General features: G+C 34.8%; 1 protein-coding gene across 3 annotated transcripts in view; it reads right to left on the bottom strand.

Moving 5' to 3' along the window:
- The window catches only part of PLPP1 (phospholipid phosphatase 1), an 89,770-nt gene that overhangs the window by 52,432 nt on the left and 18,000 nt on the right, over positions 1–19,338 (bottom strand). The window contains exons 2-3 of one of the 3 annotated variants that reach the window (XM_072958675.1): positions 10,762–10,904; positions 4,813–4,967 (exon numbers count right to left, since the gene is read on the bottom strand). The exons of 1 other annotated variant lie outside the window; for it this stretch is intronic. In XM_072958675.1, the coding sequence (XP_072814776.1) occupies positions 4,813–4,967; positions 10,762–10,783 (177 nt within the window). In that variant the 5' untranslated portion in view covers positions 10,784–10,904. The remainder of the gene's footprint in view (positions 1–4,812; positions 4,968–10,761; positions 10,905–19,338) is intronic. One more of the 3 variants, XM_072958673.1, reaches the window with a different exon arrangement.

Raw genomic sequence — 19,338 nt, 5'->3', positions numbered from 1 at the left:
CTTGATCTAGACTATGGTAAGACTATGTTTAATTTTGTAAAAATCTGCCCACTCTCTTCCAAAGTGGCTTTACCATTTTGCATTCCTATCAGCAATGACTGAGAACTTCTGTTGTTCCACATGCTCACAGCATTTGGTAATGTCAGTGTTTTGACCGTTAGCCATTCTAATAGATGCGAAGTAGTATCTCACTGTTGTTTTAATCTACAATTCCCTAATAAAATATGATATGGTGTATCTTTTCATATGCTTATTTGCCATCTGTATGTCTTCTTCAGTGAGGTGTCTATCTATTTCGATCTTTTCCCCACTTTTTGATTAGGTTGTTTGTTTTCTTACTGTTGAGTTTTAAGAGTTATTTGTATATTTTGGACACAAATCCTCTATCAGATATGTGTTTTATAAATATTTTTCCCTAGTGTATGGCTTTAGACAGAGCAGACATTATTTTTAATAAGGCAAAACTTATTACTTCTTTCATGGATCATGATTTTGGTGTTGATATCTAAAACCTCATTGCCAAATCCAAGGTACAAATTTATTTTTAATTACAAAAAGTTTTCAAAGAAACAACATCACCATTTCAACCAATTTCTTAGGACCTAAGAAAGTATATAACATCATCGGCTAGAGTTTTCAAAATAGTATTTATGAAAGAAGGAAATAAGTTTATGAAATATTAACACAAATGCCTTCACTTCAATTTTACCTAAATTATGACAGATGACATTCCCAAAGTAAGTCATACTGAGATACTTCACCTTCAAACTCTTTGGTCCGCAACAGAAAAACACAAGACATTACCATGTTATTTTCATGTATTCAGAGACAAAAACCTTATTTTTTTTTTAATTTTGGTCTATTTTACCAAAAGGAGTTAACAAAAAAGAGACAAATCTGAGCTTTTCCATATATTTTAACATAACTGTATGTTAATTTCAATACAACCACCAAAAATATTTTTGCTTGGTCATTTTGCCAATTCAATATTTAACAAACTAAAAAGTTATGTCATTTCTGCTTGAAACAATGGCAGGGGTGAGGGTGTAATTGATTGCAAGTTTAGATGGCAAGAGGACTTAATTCCTGGTGTAGGCAAAATGAACATTTTAATTTCAATTATCTTTTTATCACATACAATTCACTGATGAAGGTCATTTAGTAGAAGGAGATTTTAGTGCTTCTTAAAAATCAGAATTCCCATCTAGGAATCATATTTAACCCCTTCAAATGCTGCAGATTTGTCAAGATGCATGCATTAGAAAAGTTAGAAAATAATGTCTACTAATTTAATAGAGCTATACTCAGCATGTGAAGCAATAGCTCTTGATCACTTAACCTTAGCAGAGGCATTCCATAACATACACAGAAACTATTTTTAAAAAGATTTTATGAGCAGCTATTTTTCCCAATTAATACCTTAAAAAGCCATAGCATTATGGAAACCAGCAGTGTAATTTCATAACCTCGATTAATGTGTAGCTAATAGAGCTTCTGTTTTCATTACTGGCAGTATATACTCAATATTTATATAAGTTTTCTTTCCTTTAAGTTCATCCAATATGTTAAAATTTATTAAAATATTTTCAAGTGTTCTGTAAAATGGATATATAACAAACACTTAATATACCAAATCTATACATTACCTCTTCCAAAGGTAGTATAAAAAGCAGACTTAAACAAAGAAAATGTCTGTGATTATAGCAAATTACTTAAGGATGCATCTGGTATTACTTAATTTGTGGCAATTATATAAAGAAATGGTGCTGGAATAAATGCTCATAAGAACTGATTAAACCAGTACTTCTCATAATAATGTAGACAAAAAATGCAGCTCTATGCTGGAATAAGTAAACAAGGAAATAAAATTTATTTCCAATCTAAGAAACTAAGCTCCATAATACCGTATGTCTTTCATTCTGATACATATTCCCCCATATTTTAACATATCTCTAAACAGGTTATATATTTAGTCTAACAATGTCCCTTTTCCTAAAAAGCTATTTTAATGAGGTACCTGACATTAAGAGATGACTTGGAAATACAGTATTATTTCCAAAGAGTTATGGTAGTAATTATTATTAAACATAAGTAATAATCTTATTCCATTTCACATTTAGTATTTTTTCATTAAATTTTGCTATCTATATTTATTAAACACTTATTACATATTAAGTGATATGCTTTGCACTAAGGATACAAGGAGCAAAACAGACCATCCCTACCCTAGTAAAGCTTATTGCTTTGTGTCTATTGGAGGTGGGGGGTGGAAAAAGGCAGTACAGCACTTATGTCAACATGAAAACAAAGGAGTTAAAACATTCAAATGTGGGCAATGGGTCATTTTGATACCAGCTTTCTGGGCTGGTATAGGAAAGAGTGGCAAGAGAGACTTCCCATGCCATAAAACCCAACAAACACCAATGTCCTCCAATAATGCAGGGCATTTATAGCCACTTTTGCTATATGTAACATTTTACTTATATACTACCCTACAGCTTATAAATATAAACATATTACTAACCCTTCCTTCGTCATAGCAATTTCTTATTACCATCTAAGTAGCTACTCAAAAATAATAAAAACTGGGCCTCAGTTACGTCCTTTGGGATAGTCACCTAAAGAAATACGATTTTTCAAACTATATGCCAAAACAAAGAACTTGGGAAAATCCACATATCCATAGTAAGTGATCTCCCTAGTCTTTCTAAACATTAGTAAATCTCAAACTTTACAGATATAGTATTATATAACAATCCAATTACTCCCCACCACCAATGCCCCAAATTATCCTGTACTGTCTTTTTCCTCAGGCATTAATAAAGGGAGTAAAAGTGATTTTTAAAAAGTTAATTTGAAAGCAATTAGAGTACCAAAAATAGAGGAAAATATCTCTTCCAAGTTGAACTTTATCCTTTAAAACTGTGAATATTATCTACTTCATACAGCACACTGGTAATACTTGTAGCAAAAATCTGAGGAATAACCAATGCTAGAAAAAAACTTGTGCTGAATGCTATACAAAAGCCAGGCATTCTTCCTGTTACATTCACACACCACAACAGCCGAAAAGAATAATCCAAAGTACATTATTCTAAATTTTGGTTTAAAAGGCTATTGACATTTCTGTATTTTTAAACAATAATCACCAAGAATGACTTCACTAAAATTCCCCCATCAAAAATGGGAATAATCAACATCCTAGAGAAAGAGAATTTTAATAGACGAACACTTCAAATAGAGACATACTAGGATTTCAAGTAACTTATCTTTAGCATACTTAAAGACTTTTGCACATTAAGATATGTTTACATAAATGTTCTTCTATTAGGAGCTAATAACTTAATATATAATACACATTTAGGATGAAGTTTATCATAAATGATAGTACAAAGGGACAAAAACTCTCCTTGACCAAACTTAGGCTTCACTGAGCCCTCTTCTCGATTTGAGCAACTGCTACTCAAATAATGGCTACAACAGATACCTTGTACTTCATATAAGTACAGGACCATTGTCTATTATCATCTAAGTAACAGTACTATATGCTTTCCTGCACAATGTTTCATAAGCCTGGTGGTTAACATTAAGGTTGCCAATTATGGTGGAATTTACTTAGGAAAGGAGTAAATATTTCCATAAACTAAATCTCCAATTTTCTCCCTTTTTTACTCCTATAAAGGTGGTTATAATCAAATTAGGATGTATAGACTATAAGTGGAAGTATTTAATATATTCTGGAATATAACAAAATCCAAGTTCTCTGCACCTTTAGAATACTGTGCTAAAGACCATCAACAACAACAAAAAATCTGCTAGCCAAAAGGGCAGAATGGACTCAGAGATGAACTGAAAAACCAAAGAATTAGGTTATTATTATTAGAAAATTTGGGGGCAACAGAGGGAAAGAAAAGCCAGCCCATCATCTTATTGCAGAAATAAGGCTGTAGAGTTTGCTAAAGCAATAACATTTTTAAGTCAACTATCTGAGGAAGGCAACTGACAAGAGATAGGTGGTCAAAAGAGAAATATGGCATGACCTGCTGGACTCCCAAAACACTCAAGGAGATAAATCTTTACTTTTTCCTTCTCATTTATTTTCATCTCACATAAAGAGATACAGGCCAAGGTGCAGAAGTCACAGCCAAGGATAAAGAAAGTAAGAACAAATCTGAAGTGCCAATCTTAAGCTAGTTTGTGAAACTTAACCTTAGAAGGAAAGTTTCCAGTTATCTAAAGTAATGAAACCTAATATTAACCTATAAACTGATGAACTTTCTAAAGGACAGTAAAACTTAAAAAAAACAGTGATATATTTTTGATGTATTCTGAGGATTTTCTTTTGCATATGTATTTATATTCTTTCTGATGAGCTCTTATCTCAAATTTAATAAATAAATCTATCTCCTTTTTCATGACCTCAGTTTCCCCTTAAATTGGTATAAAACAGGCATAATCTTAGTTTCAGCTCTGCCATAAAATGGCTCACAAGGCTTGAGCAAGTATCTGAGCCTACATTTCTTCACTTCTATACCAAAAAGTGTTGATCCAAATGACTCAAATGAACTCTTCATTCTAAAATAATCATTCTATAATTCTTTATGATGTCATCAAGTTGTTTTAGGTAATATCTCCTTTTAATTGGAGAAACACTGCCCTGGATTGAAATAGTGGGTATATTCTTCAAGCAGTTATTCACCACATCAACACTGGTGAAGATAGTACTATGGAACTACCCCCACCCCAATTCGATCACTTCATACAACCTCCAGCACAATAAACCCATCACTACCTACTTATTAATTTACTTACAGAGGAAATGGGTAAACCAAGCCCCACTATGGTGAGGACAGTGGATGTGACGGTACTGTCATGGTACGGATACTGGATGCTGTTGTCTGTACAGAAAAAGCCTCTCTGAAATGGATATATTTGGCCCAAATTTAGAACAGCCATAGGCATGGAAGCTGTTAGGGAAGGGAAAAAAGACACAAATGGTTAAATTCAATTCACTTCATTAGGAAGTAAGGTCTACTGAATGGGATATAAATCTTAACCATATTTTGTCCTTTTTGAAAAAGGATTACACTCCATAATAATATCCAAGAGTAAAGACTGAGGAAACCATGCAGCATTAGCTTGTCCATATCAGCCCCAACTCTATCAAGTTTAAATTCTCTTACTTGCGTTGACCTCTGATTTTAGAGACAATCAATAAAAGAAACCCCAGGAAGAGAGCAAAATTGGTCCATGAAAAGATAAAGGTGAGAAAACAGGAAGGTTTTATATTTTACATTTTGCAACTAAATCATTTTTAATTGATTGCTCAATATAACAAATTATGTTTAAGAAAAAAAGCAAAACTCAGTAAATACATTTAATAATCAATAAAACACCGGAATAGCCAAATGTAGTCAAGGAGGGGAAAGATAAAAAAATTTTGTTTCATATTAAAATTTAAATTAATAGGGCTAGAAAAAATAGAAACCTTAAGTATACCTGACAATTAAAACAGAAACAAGTCCTTTGTTTTTCAAAGATAAACTAAAAGTGGTTTTCATTAGCCCAGGAAAGGCTCCAGAAGTACTTTAACAAGTTGTACAGGAATATTGTCCTTCTGAAATTGCTTACTCAAGTAAAATGAAAGACCAAGGAAAAGTAACTTAAATAAGTAGCTTTTTAGTATGTTCAAATTTACCACACCTTCAGGCTTCATTTTATACATTACTGGATTTCAGTCAAGCATCTACTTACTAGATGCTTGAAACTAGGCTATGCCATACCCAGAGGAGACAATTAGTGTAAAACAGACACTCGGCTCAAGAGCCTAAACTGTACATGAAGAAACAGAATGCATACTCCAGAAATAGTTTTAAAAGTAATACTTAGATTTGTGAGGGGTGATGAAATTGTTCTTTATCTTGATTGTGATGGTAATTCCACAACTCTAAGCATTTGTCAAAACTCATAGAATGTATAAAAACAAAAAAAGGTAAATTTTACTGTATGTAAATTTTAAAAGGAATACCATAAAAGAGAGAAAATGTGATTAATTTCTAAAATGATAGAAAAAGTCCTACAGGAATTCAGAGGTCAACGTGAACTAAAGTAGTTAGAAAAGACAATTAAAGAAAAGGCAACTAAGCTCAACTTGAAACAGCAGGTCAATCATAGGCAGTAGGGAAGGGTTCAAAGAAAGCATTTAGTGGGAGAGGGATGCAAGGGCAGCATGAGGTCCAAACAAGAGCATAGAGAGAATGAGCAAAGACTTTTCATGGTACAGAACATTTTATAGCCAACAGGTACTGCGTGCTCACACATGCTGGGCACCAGGCTACACAGATTCATGCAATCCTTACTTCAACCCTGTGAAGTAGACACTTCCCCCTTTTTTCACATAAAATTATTATGTGGTTTAGGGAAATGCAGAACCTTGCTGGAATTAGTAAGTAATGGAACCAGGATTACAACACAGGCTATCTGCTCCTACTGTCAGCATATATATATATGGAGCTTTCCATAGAGGCAAGTGATTGGCTAAATTAACAGGTTGGAATTGTGATAAGGAAGATGATTTGGATGGGGAGGGTGTCCTCTGAAAAAGTTTGTTCAGTATAAAATACATGTTATGTTCATAATAAAAACTCAACATTAGTGAAACAAAATCTTCTTTACTGCAATTACTCTTAATTCTGTGATTGTGTGAGATTATGTGATTTTTTTTTTAATAATAGAAAGAGAGCTTTGGGAATTTGTGTTTAACTAAAAGAATTACGAATACTGGCCTAAGAAAGGAAATAAAATATCACTGTTCTCTTCTGCTCAATGTTACTGACAGGGTAAAATAAGTGGTTTTAAAAATTAACTTTTAAAAAAATTACAAAGGGGGACACTTAATACAGCTTTGAAATAATCCAGTAATTAAGTGATAAGTAGTGTGTTGATGGTGAAAATAGAAAAGGATACATGAAAGAGTGTTTTGAATACAGAAATGACTCAACTTGATGACTGATCACAATTGCTGAGGCAGGCCTAAAGATGACACTTGAGGGCTTTGGAGTAGGGAGAATGATGGTCTCACTGATAAAAATGTTAAGTTGGGATGAGGAGCTGGTTTATGTGGAAGAAAATTAGTTTAGAGTTAAGAATACTGCATTTGGGGTGATCTGGCACCTTCTTAAATGCTCAGCCTCATCTTTTACTCTTCCCTATGCAGACCTTAGGGCTCCAATTACACTGAACTATTTGCTGTTGCCTGAATATACTATGTTTTCAAAACCATAGGTAGCTACATATATGTTCAGCCTTCTGTTGGGGATGCATGCCCTCTTGTTTCCCATTCAAGTCCAAGCCAGGCACTCCCTACTTATCTGTCCCAAGGCACCTTGGGCACACATCCATCACACTGTATTTTAAATTGCTTTTTTCATTCCTGTATCCTTTAGACCAGATACACAGCTGGTTCTCAATAAAAATTCACTGAATGGCTAAAGGAATATAATTCAGGATAAATATTAGAAGTAGAGACATGTAAGTTGTTGGCATTAGAGGTTGTAACTTAAGTCAGGAGAATGAAGCAGTTTTCAGAGAAGGCCTAAAGTCAAGACTAAGCAAGATAAAATAATTAGGTAAGGACTAACATCCATAGTGAAATCATGAAAAGAGACTTCAAGAGAGAGGGGTAAAAAGGATGATTACATGCTCTAGAGCACAGGGGCTGTCTGTCTCATTCAGCAGAACATGCTGGCCATTCTTTAAACACAAGAATGAACAATGAAGAAGTAAGACAATGTTGTTATACAAAAGCCAATGAAAGTAGCTTAAAGTATCACATCTATATCTAGATAAATGTAGGACATAAAAGCTAAGACATCAAGGAGAGTGAGAACTGAGTAAAGACAATGAGGTCTGAGGAAAAAGAGTGTCATATATACTCTGTGAGAAAGTATATTTCACTACCTCCACAATATCATTATGAAGAAACTTCAATGATGAGCTTCAATATTGGGGTGTCACTGTCTAAACATGAATCTCTTTCTTCAAGTTAAATACATCACAATGATTTCCTCTACTGCTCACGATTTATATATACACATGCATACATATACACACACGTACCCTTTGGGGCTGAATTGTGTCCCCCTCCCAAACTCTTATGTTGAAGTTCTAACCCCCCAATTTTACTATAATTGGAGATAGGACTTTTTGGAGGTAACTAAGCTAAATGAGGTCATAAAGGTAGGGTCCTAATCCAATAAGATTGGCGGCCTTATAAAAAGAGGAAGAGAGATCTCTTTCCTCATGCATGCAACCAAGGAACGGCCATGTGAGGATACAGCAAGAAGGTGGCCATCTGCAAGCCAAGAAGTGAGCCCTCACTAAAACCTGAACATCCTTGCCCCCTGATGTCAGAATACCAGCCTCCAGAACTCTAAGAAAATAAAGTTCTGTTGTTTAAGCCACCTAGTCTATGGTATTTAGTTATGGCAGCCCAAGCAGACTAAGACATACATATACAAACACACAGAGGCATAGCCATCCCCCTAGAGTAAACAGACACTTCTACTGTAAAAAGCAATGAAATAATCTCAATCTATTACAGAAAGTATTTTCAGTGGTAATTTTTTAGTAGTAAGAGAGAGTTCTGAGTCAAAGTTAATATTATAGGAAGATTCTTCTCAAAATAAACCTTTTCACAGGACAGGTATATTCATTCCTTAATATATGAAGGATACATATATATTTAACCCTTATCATAATTCCAGGATATTTTTCTCTTAATTGAAATTTCCTTCTTAAGAGAAATCATTTTTTAAAAGTTCAATCTTGCTAATAAACACATTTGTTAGCTACTACAGGTCTGCTCTTAGTGCAATTCTTCTAAGATATATTGAGGAAGATAGATAAATATCTGGAGATATATATAATAAACATTTCCTATATTTTTCCCCAATTAAGTAATAATTGAATTATCTCCCATTTTGTATATAGTACATACTTCCTTAAAGACAGGCTGTTACAGTTGATTCCAATGGAATATATCTATAATGCATTTTAAAGAGAGTCAATGTTAATTTCTAATACATAAAAGCAAGTGTAAAGGAAAACAAGTTCTAAGTTTACATTTTGAAAAGAATGAAATATAAATTTAGATGTTATTTAAGTGACTATACTGACTTCAGTACCCACTAGCTTCCCCTATTTCCTCAATTTCAGACATCTAAATAAAGATTATGCTATACTATAGGAAAATTCAAATGTCCGTCCTCTTGAAAATCTCCTCTCCTTATTCACTCAGACATTTCAATTTCTATTACATGGCAACCATGGTGCCAGGAAAGGAAAAAGGAAAAAAAAAAAAAAGACTAAAAGAAGGAAGGAATAAAAAAAAGACCTCATCAAAAAAGTTTTAACAGAAGAGAGAGATACCTGCTACAGGAAAATAACACAGCTGTAACTGCAAGCAGGACTGAGCTTAGAGGACTTGGACAATGTAGCAGTCAAGATCCCAGCAGGAAACAGCACCCTCAAACTGGGGAACTTAAGAAGAGCTTTAAAAGGGGCTATTTACATGATATAGAAGGTGTGGGCAGAGTCAAGAGACAGTACAACCTCCTGAAGCTATGACTACTCCTAGGCCTAAAAGGTTCAAAGAGCTATGACTTCTGGGAGAGCCTACATGACAGGATTTGGAAAGAGGAAGCCAGGAGACTAAACACAGCAACCCCACCCTCCTCCTGCCCATTGTTCAAATCCATCTAGAAGCCAAAGGGCAAAGTGAGCCTCCTAATACTGAGGGTAAGGTAGACAATGATGAGAACAGGTCTCCACAGGGAAACAAGCTATCCAGAACCAGGAGGCAGAAGGTAAGACCAGTCAGGGTCTCAACAAAGAACAGACAGTAAGTAAAAATGGATAACTCAGGGGAGGTTTAATAAAGAAACTATCTACAGAATCTATATAGAGATTATATATTAAGAAGTTTTAACTTTATTCTGTGGGTAACAAAAGACACACAACCCAATCTGTGCTTTAATGGGGCAAAAGACTCTCAGAAGAACTGTATAAAGGAAAAAGCAGTGTAAAGTTAGAACAGAGGGTTAAGTACAGAGGCAAGAAATACTAGTGTATATGAGAGATGTTGAGGGCATGAAACAAAGAAAGAAAGAAAGAAACAGGAAAAGGAGAGAGCTCTAAGACTGTTTAGATGTTTCCTTTAGAACTTAAAACTATGGACCATGTCTCTGTATATGTATGTATGGATGTATGTCTCTCTCTCTCCTAAATACACACACACACACCCCTATCTTCAGCCTTTGGTATCCCTGCAAAATACATTTTCCAGTTTTCCTTTTCCCTGAGTAGATTATTATCTGATAGGCTTCCCTCCATAATCCTGCTTACAGTAAACACTTCAAGGAATATATGTTGAATGAATAAATGACTAATGAATAAACAAGCAAGCAAAAGCCTCTGAGGCACATAAACAATAATTTTGTATAACCATAAACTTAGGTCCTAAAAAGTTTTAAGTTATTTTTCTCTCCACAAGACCCAAGTTAAAACAAATAAGCCAAGAAAAGAACAAACAAACAAACAAAACTGATTAACAGTCGTTAAGTCCAAGGACATGCTAGGGAAGCACTTCCAATTCTGTATCCTAACAATTATTTTCCAAGCTTGTTTTCCACTGGGAAACATAATCCATAATTCACAAACTCCTGTAATCTTGAAGGCAATTTTTGTACAGTCCAGCATTACCTCCAAGCAAAGCTTCAGACATGGCTATTGCAGAAGCACTTCTCTCAGCAGCACCCCTTATTCTTTCCTCAATGAAAAAAGAAGTCGGGGCCCCAATTCAATCCTCTTTACTGATCCACCCAAAACAGAGGTCCACAAATTCCCTGCAGGAAAGCAGAAGGATCAGATTTCCAAATGAAATGATGAAGAATATAAAGCAATAATACTTTACAACAGGATTTTATAAGTAATTATCAGCTGTAGATCCATCTTTTCCTAATCTCTTCTCTAGAACTTCTAGAAACAATCAGATTTGAAATCTTATCACAAAGCACACAATTACATATCCTGCTCCATAGGAGAAGTGTTGAATTTCCAATCTCAGTATCCATTCTATACATCTTCAAATTTAGCAAAGGACTTTGTTCCAAGATTCCCATGTAAAACGTTTCACATACTGTACTTTACAGTCACACTATACTGCGCACTCTCAGTAAAAAGGATAAATCACAATGTGGTCTCTTACTCACTAGTAAAAAATACTTGCTTTTGCCAGAAGCACCTAAAATAATTGGGGCAGCATAGCTTACAAGACTCTTAAATAGCAACCATGCTAGTCTTGTAGTAATTTATAAACCTGAATCACAAAACACAAATATGATTAAGAGAAAGGTTTGTGTTATAGTAGGGGGGGAAAAAAACAGTTAATCACCTTCCATGGCCTTTCTCATATATGTCCAAGAAGAATGGAAACTAACATGTATTGAGCACATATTATAGGTCACTATTATGCTAAAGCAGCTGCACTACGCTACAACTGTATATTATCTTTATATAAAATATACTTATGCTTTAGATGTCCTACCATAAAATCTGGAAGTAATTTAAACCTAATCAGTAGTATGAGTATGGATCATATACACAGAAATATGTACATGTATATATTGCTTACTAGGCAAATTAATCTGTAAAAACATTATATTTAATATAATTTAATTTATGTAAAACAAATTACTGTCTAAATATACATTGGAAAGCCTAGAAGAATATATAACCAACTTTTTAGTAGCCATTTCCAGACAGTATTAATACAAATCAGGTAGAAAACTCAGTTTTTACTGTAAATACTCCCATGTTTGAATATTTCATAATAAAACAAAAGATCCCAATCATTAATTTTGAATTTTAAACAACACTTTATCACAATGAAAACTTTTTCATTTTGTTTCCTAAAATTAAGTTGTACATGCAACTTTACTGAAAAAGTCCTATCTATGTCAAAGAGATCGTCTAAAATCAGGGCAAAGGAAAAAGCCCATTTTTCTATTCTCTTAAAACAACAAAAAAGTGACAAATAGTCCCTTAGCTTTCATGACTGATTGAAAGGTTCTCAGAGAAACAGGATTATAGTGAAATAATTACTTTGGAGGTTTTCCTCTCTTGCAACTTTTGAGGGCTATGATGATCTATCGCATACGAAGTAGATAAATCATAGTAAGTCTAGTATCTCCTAAAAATGTACAAGACAAAGGTAATTTTCTCACTTTAGAAACTTTGTTATAACATGTTAGGCCTTTCAAGAACATGCTTCTCTTACAGGCAGCAGAAATAATCAAGAGGGTCATCAGTTTAGTAGAGGTAGTTGAATACAAACCATAAAGAATACATTTATTTTAGTCACCACTTCTTGAAAAATCTTATAAAATAATGGCACTCAGGCAGATCATTCTAAAAGTGTATCTGTTTTTTTAATTATGTAATAAGCAAAGGAATATTACTCTAGTGAGTCTTTCAAGTTTTTTATTTTAAAAAACTCATTACATATTAATATAAACCAGCGTTAGTCTGATGGAGGAAAGCGGAAAGAAAATAAACAATTTCACTTAGGGCAGTGTCCAATAAAATTTTCTGTGATGACAAAAATGTCCAATACAATGTGCTGTCCAATACAGGAGCCACTAGCCACACAAGGCTAATGAGCACTTGATACATGGCTGGTGAGAATGAAGGACTTTTTCACTTTAATTAATTTCATCTGAAATAGCTACATATAACTGGAGGTTTTCATGACGGGTCATGCAGATTTAGGGGGTTAAAAATAAACTAAGGTTGAGAGCCATCAAATTTTATTAACACTTAATACTCAGCAAAACTAATTTTGAGTCTCTAACTTCAGAGGAAATAATTACGAAGTACTTGAATAAACATAGACTTTACATAGATTTTACTGTGAGCCAGTGCTCAGAATAAAATTCCCCCACATGAATACTTTTGACTTGCTTCTTTTAAAGAACCTATCCCTGCTTCATCCCTCAAATTTTAGAATCCTGAGCTGGCTTCTCTCTCCCGGCAACTAGCCTTCCTACAAGGGGAAATAAAGTGGCTGGTCAAGTGTGTCTGAGGTACTGTCCAACCCCTCCACCAACCTCAGATCCTCCCACTCTTCTGTCCTTGGATAAGTTTCTTAATCTCTAACCCAGCAGAGTGTCTTCTTGCCTATGTCTGCCCATAGCTCACCTTTACAGTACCCCATATCTTCATAGCAGCAACCAACTGCTTCCTCTTACTCCCAGAATTATTCCTTCCTTGAGTGGAAGCCAAGAACACTTGGCTTAGGTATAACTGAATATACTTCAATTTAATTAATTAATTCACTCATTCCTTCAAAAAATAATAATCAAAGGCATTTAAGGTGTTGTCATTCATTACAAGTAGCACAATATCTATGCTTATAAAGTATCATGTAGTTTTAAGTTTTACTTCAGTAAAAGCTAAATTCCATTCTTAGTACATTGCCTCGTCATCTGCTTCTAACCCGAGGAATCGTAAGGAACACTCAATCTCTCTTAAGTGGGTAGTAGTCATTACTGTAACAGGAAAAAACAGAATTCTTTCCTGGTAAGCTTCTCAAGTTATCCCACATGATGAAGTCTCTAAAGAAGCAGTTCTTAACTTCTCGGGGTTCACAGACTCCTTTAAGATTCTAATGAAACTATGGACCCTCTCCTCAAAAACATTATGAATATTTGCCATATAGTTTCAGAACTTGCACATATATACACTCAAAAAAAGGTCATCTATGGATACTTCTATTATAAAGGCATAAGAAATATAGTAAAAATGATTCAAATCCCAAATCCCACAGACCTAAGTGATCAGTAGACTACTACCTCAAAGAAGCTAGATTAATTCAACTTGATAGTCCTACATCCTCCTTTAATTCTCCTTCCTCCTTCACCTCCTCCCAGTTTCACCCCTTTCCCATCATCCCTCTTTGCCCTTTATACTTCACCTCCTTATTTGGCTATATTACAGAAATAAAGTGACTTGTAGTATTATTTGTGCTTTTTACAATGTCGTTTCCTGTTTTAATTTCAAAAGTCAAAGTTTATGTCTTTAAAGAGAAGTAAAAACATTGTTGAATACTTACTGTTTGCCAGGTATTTGCCTATATTCTATCTCTTAACAATTCTATGAAGGGGAAAGAAAAGAAAATCCCCCAAAATCTGCATATTTGAAAACTTAAAAGTCACTAAGTCATAGAAGAGTCAAAATGTAAATCACAAAATCATTGGATATGAATGGAAATATGACAAACAAAAATTTAAAGTATACAGTTAAAATACTACACATGAAAATGAAGAGCCTTAAGTTTATATATTAGAAATTTATGAAACAAACATTCAACACAACAACTTACTTTTGTAAAGTTCAAGAAAGTAAATGGAATGAATACAGGACAGAAATTAATGAAATAGAAAACAAAGGAAAAATCACATCAATAAAACCACATGAGTTTTTATAGTTTAATGAAATAATCAGTCTTGCTAAAGTTTAAGAAAAAAAAGAAAAACACAAATACAGCAAATTATTAAAAATTTTAAAAGGTACTAACTATATCTCTGGGCTAAATTTTATTAGAAACTCACAGATGTTAAGCAACTCACCCAAGAGTACATGGCTCTTGGGGGTGTACTAGGGCAGATAACCATGTTACACAACTGGTAAGGATGGAAGCCAAGACTTTAACAAAAAGTTCCTCTTCTTTTCACAACATACCACCTCTCTTTTAGGAAAGGAGACTAACCGCCAGGGTCTCAGTTTCCTTATCCACAAATGAGAAAGAGGAATGACATTATCTTTAGGTCTCTTTTCAGTCCATAATTCTACGACCCTAAGCTGGTCTGTACACAGACAGCTGATTTTCTTCTGTTTGTTAGATTGGGGTGAAGGGGCAGTTGCTTTGTGTGACCTAGAAAACGTCTTAATCTACCATACTTGGGTTGATTAAACCAGCCTAATGTGAAAGTACACTTTGCTGCAACCTATGGAAGAGAAGTCAGAAACCTCAGCAAAAATTACAAGAAAAATAAACAGTGAGGGAATTGCTTCTAGGAGCTGATGTTTTACCGAAAAGGTAATGGATAAAACCCATATGTAAGAAACATTCTCCCTTCCAAAAAAAAAAAAAACAATCAAGCATATATAAATGTAACCATGTTTGTTCATTTCTCTACATGTATATTTGGGTCTAATAAGTAAGTCTACAGTTACTTTTGTGAAATTTGCTTCTACAAACCCTTTCATTTTCTCCTTTTAGCAGTCTAAGGTTAAAAGTAAATAAAATTTTTTTGGCTCTTTACTACTTTGTGTTACCTGAGCAGTTTTTAGAAAGTTCTATTCATTCCAAATTTAAGGAATGTTCTTTATTTGGTGTCCAATTCAGTTTGAACAAAATACATTTTGGGGAGGAAAACATGCAATATTTTTCTTGCTTTCTTTGGAAACAGGTGTTACAAATTCTTTCCAGAATCACATGAGAAATCTTCCTACTAATTGACAGGAGTTGTGTATTATTTCTGAACAGAAAGGGTTTCCTTCTCTTCCTTTATAAAGGATCACTAGATGTCCAAAAGTAAAGAAAGTCATTCAAAATTTTACCAACAAGCGAAATTAATAAATTTGCCAGGTAAGATAGTTTCCTCTACAGTTCAAATGCAGAGACTCCTTCCTGATTCTTATCCCTGAACATTTGGCACACAGCTAGACTTCCATATCTGGCACTTAAAAGAGAATGCAGAGTAAAGATGAATATCTGAAATTGCAATTATAAAAGGGATAGCTGAAGCCATGAGATTTTATTAAAAGATCATTTAGAGGAAGTGGCAATAGCCATAATCTTAGAAAGATAACAGAAAGTCAATATAGCCAACTAATAAAGAATTAAATACCAGGTAACTAGGATGCAGAACATGAAAGAAGTGTCAGGGAAAATGAGGGGGCACTTTTCAAAAATGTTACTAGTAGTTTTTATTTAACTCCCACCACATATCCTGACAGTATGCTAGGTGCCCTTCAACACCTTTAAAAGGTAAATATTATTACATCATTCTCAAGATGAAGAAAACTGCCCAAGGCAACTTAGGTTGCAGAATTAGGATTCAAACCTTGGTCAATGAGGCCATGAGCCCTCTGGGTTCAGAGGTTCTAATAACAGATACCCACTTCAAAGAAGCTGAGTAGAAAAAGAACAGGCAAGAGGTCACTGATGAACCCTGAGAGAAAGACTGAAGTATTCTGAGTGAGAACACAAACACTGAAAAGAATCAGGAAATGAGAGTAAGTGGGTAGAAAATGTTTAAATGCCTTCTGATAAAAAGGAAGGAAGGGGAGAACTTGGTCTATACCTTGAAGGCAAATAGGGCAAAAGAAGGATAACAGTTTTTTTGGTCTTTATAGTGCAAAAGATGTGATAGTGAGCTGCTGTGGTAAAATGCAGGTGGTAAGATAGGAGGACTTGAGAATGAGGATGAATGGACGGAACTGAATCCATGGGAGATGAGAGGAAGTGTAAACATATACAGATGACCAAGACCATCAACTCACCAAGAGCATTAAAAAACAAATAAACAAAAACCTTCCTATCTGATTTGTATTACCATGCAATGTAGTCAGGTCTAGGTAGGTTATGCTCTAGGGAGGCAACATTCAATTATTAGTATCGATTGGCTTCACCCTTTTTCCCTCCCACATTCCCCTTGGCCATTTGGCCCTGATGGAAACTGTGGAAAAACTGAAGAAAGAAGGCTAAAACAGTTTGAGCACCTCTGTGTGTCTGGCACCATACAGAACATTTAACAATAATTTTCATTTAATCCTCACAAAACTAGAACACAAGCTCTAAGAAGGCACAAATATTTTTTTCGTTCTCTGATATATCCCAACCACCTAAGTCAATGCTTAGAACAAGGCAGGTCCTCAACAAATATTTGATGAATGAACAAGGAGTCATCTTAGTATTATTATCCCCATTTTAAAGATGAGAGGATGACTCAGAGAGGGTAAGTAACTTAAGTCATACATATAAAAAGGGTGAAATTAAAAATATTTAACAACTAGCACTGCATCAGCACAGGCCACTCAGAACAGATGCCAGCTGGTGCTAGAGAAGCTGGGTTCTGCTTCAACCTTTTGGCTGTGGGATCTTGGGGAAAGTCCACACGAGGGTTGTGGGCAGGGGAAAGGAAGACTCAGGTGTATACTGCCTATCAGCCTTGGTAGTAAGTGATACATCCAGGTTTCAAACATGCACTTATCTGACTCTAAAGTCTTCTAAATGAGGTGGGAAATGATACCATTTACTAAAAAATGAGGAGAGCAGGAGATAACTGATGGTTCTAATATAGGAGAAAAATCATTCAAAACAACTGCAATGGGAAACAATTAGAAATGAATTAAAGATTGATAACTGGTTCAGTCTGTTACCAGCCAATTTAAAAAACAAAAACAACAGGATGATCCAACTATAGTACAGTAGAAGGAAATGAGGAATAAGAGAAATATGAATGGGCAAAGAAAAACTACAGTATGAGGATTTTCCATTCTAGGTAAATAATTTGGATATGCTTCAATAGAAAATGAAAAATCAACACTGGCTCTTGAGCAAGAAAGGACTTGGTAAAAGCTGTACCTCAAGAAGATGAGTTTGTGTAAAGTAGAAGGGGAGAAGGTGAAGAGCCTGGAGCCTTATGGGAGGGGTCAGAGGTCAAGAGCACTGTATATGTGGGTGTGATTCACAGAGGTGGCACTCGAAGGGCAAGAGTTCAAACAGTGCACCCTCAGCTTTTAGAAACACCTACATTCTGGTCACTGGCTTGTAGTCACCACCTCTCTGTGGCTGACATGGTTTTACTATAAAAAGTACTTAGTTATCTTGTCAGTGTTTTGTTTTGTGTTTAAGTTGGAACAAAAGGGAGAAAGTGCAGTTTAGTTTAGATATAAGTGACATTTACCAAAGAAAGTTTTTACTTTTTGTGGTTTTCTGTCAATAATTACCTATAATATCCTCAACCTTGGAGTCTCTTAGTTCATTAAGACACTTAAAATAAATTTGTGTATGTATTTAAACAGCTTTAAAAAAAAATCCAGGAAAAATACATGGGCAGGTTATTTTAATATGGACTCTGAGATTTCTGCACGAAAAACAAGTTAGCCTATTTATTTATACACTAACAAAAATAAAAAGCAGTAGTTGGTCACCTGTTGTTACTGCCCCAGAAAGGCACACGGTGCCAACTGGCCAGGAATAACATTAATTCCTTCTACCCTCTCATGGTTAACAGCTGTTCCCTTTCTTTTTTGAGCTGGTAAAGGTCACAATCAGTAGCAAATTTTCCATGCAGATTTCCATATGCAAAAGACAAGGAGATGGCTAACACAGTTAGGTGTGGGGAGAGACAGTTTGTTTTCTATTTTACTTTCTCTGGCACTTACCAGGAATCTATTTCGGGCTTCTTTGATATTTGAAGCTATAACTATTAATCATTTCTTAGCCCAAAAATATTTTGTTTACATGAAACTAGACTTGGCGATGATATAAGCACATTTTAAAAGAGGCAAAAAACTGCAGCAAAATTATACAATAACATATTAATCATTAGTGGTTGCCTAATTAGAAATGCATTATGCTAAGTGAAGAGGCCATACTGAATGATTCCATTTATATAGCATTATAGGACATTCCATTTATATGACATTATAGGATGGAGAACAGATCAGTGGTTGTCAGAGGTGAAGGACAGTGGGAGGACCAAAAAAACCAGCATGAGGGAATTTTGGGGGTTAACAGACTAGTTCCGTATCTTGATTGAGTGGTGGTTAATATGACTAAATTCTAAAGGGTCTAAATTCATAGAACTGTATCTCAAAAGAGTGAATTTTACTATATACAATTTTTTTTAAATGGTGGCTTAAGCCTCATACCACCTCACTCTACTCCCCTCACTGATTTCAAACCTCTTGCCAAGCCCTAACAATGACTCCACCCCTCCACTTAGCTAATGCCTACTTGCCATTCTAGCTTCTATTCAGCTCCTCCTTGAATCGTTCCTTTGGTGTGGCAGGGTGGGGTCCTGGATAGAGCTGGGGCTTTGTAGTCAGATACACCTGGCTGGGTTTACTTTTGGCATTCTCCCAGTTACTACCTGACTGATCATAGGCAAATTATCTACCTATCTGAGCTCAGTTTCCTCATATGGTGAATACAAATAAATGTAATTTTTGTACCTCCCTATTGTAAAGTAAGAGCCTGGTAATATG

This window comes from Vicugna pacos, chromosome 3, assembly GCF_048564905.1.
Source record: "Vicugna pacos chromosome 3, VicPac4, whole genome shotgun sequence".
In the NCBI taxonomy this organism is placed as follows: Eukaryota; Metazoa; Chordata; class Mammalia; order Artiodactyla; family Camelidae; genus Vicugna; species Vicugna pacos.
This window is presented reverse-complemented; position numbering and strand designations above follow the sequence as displayed.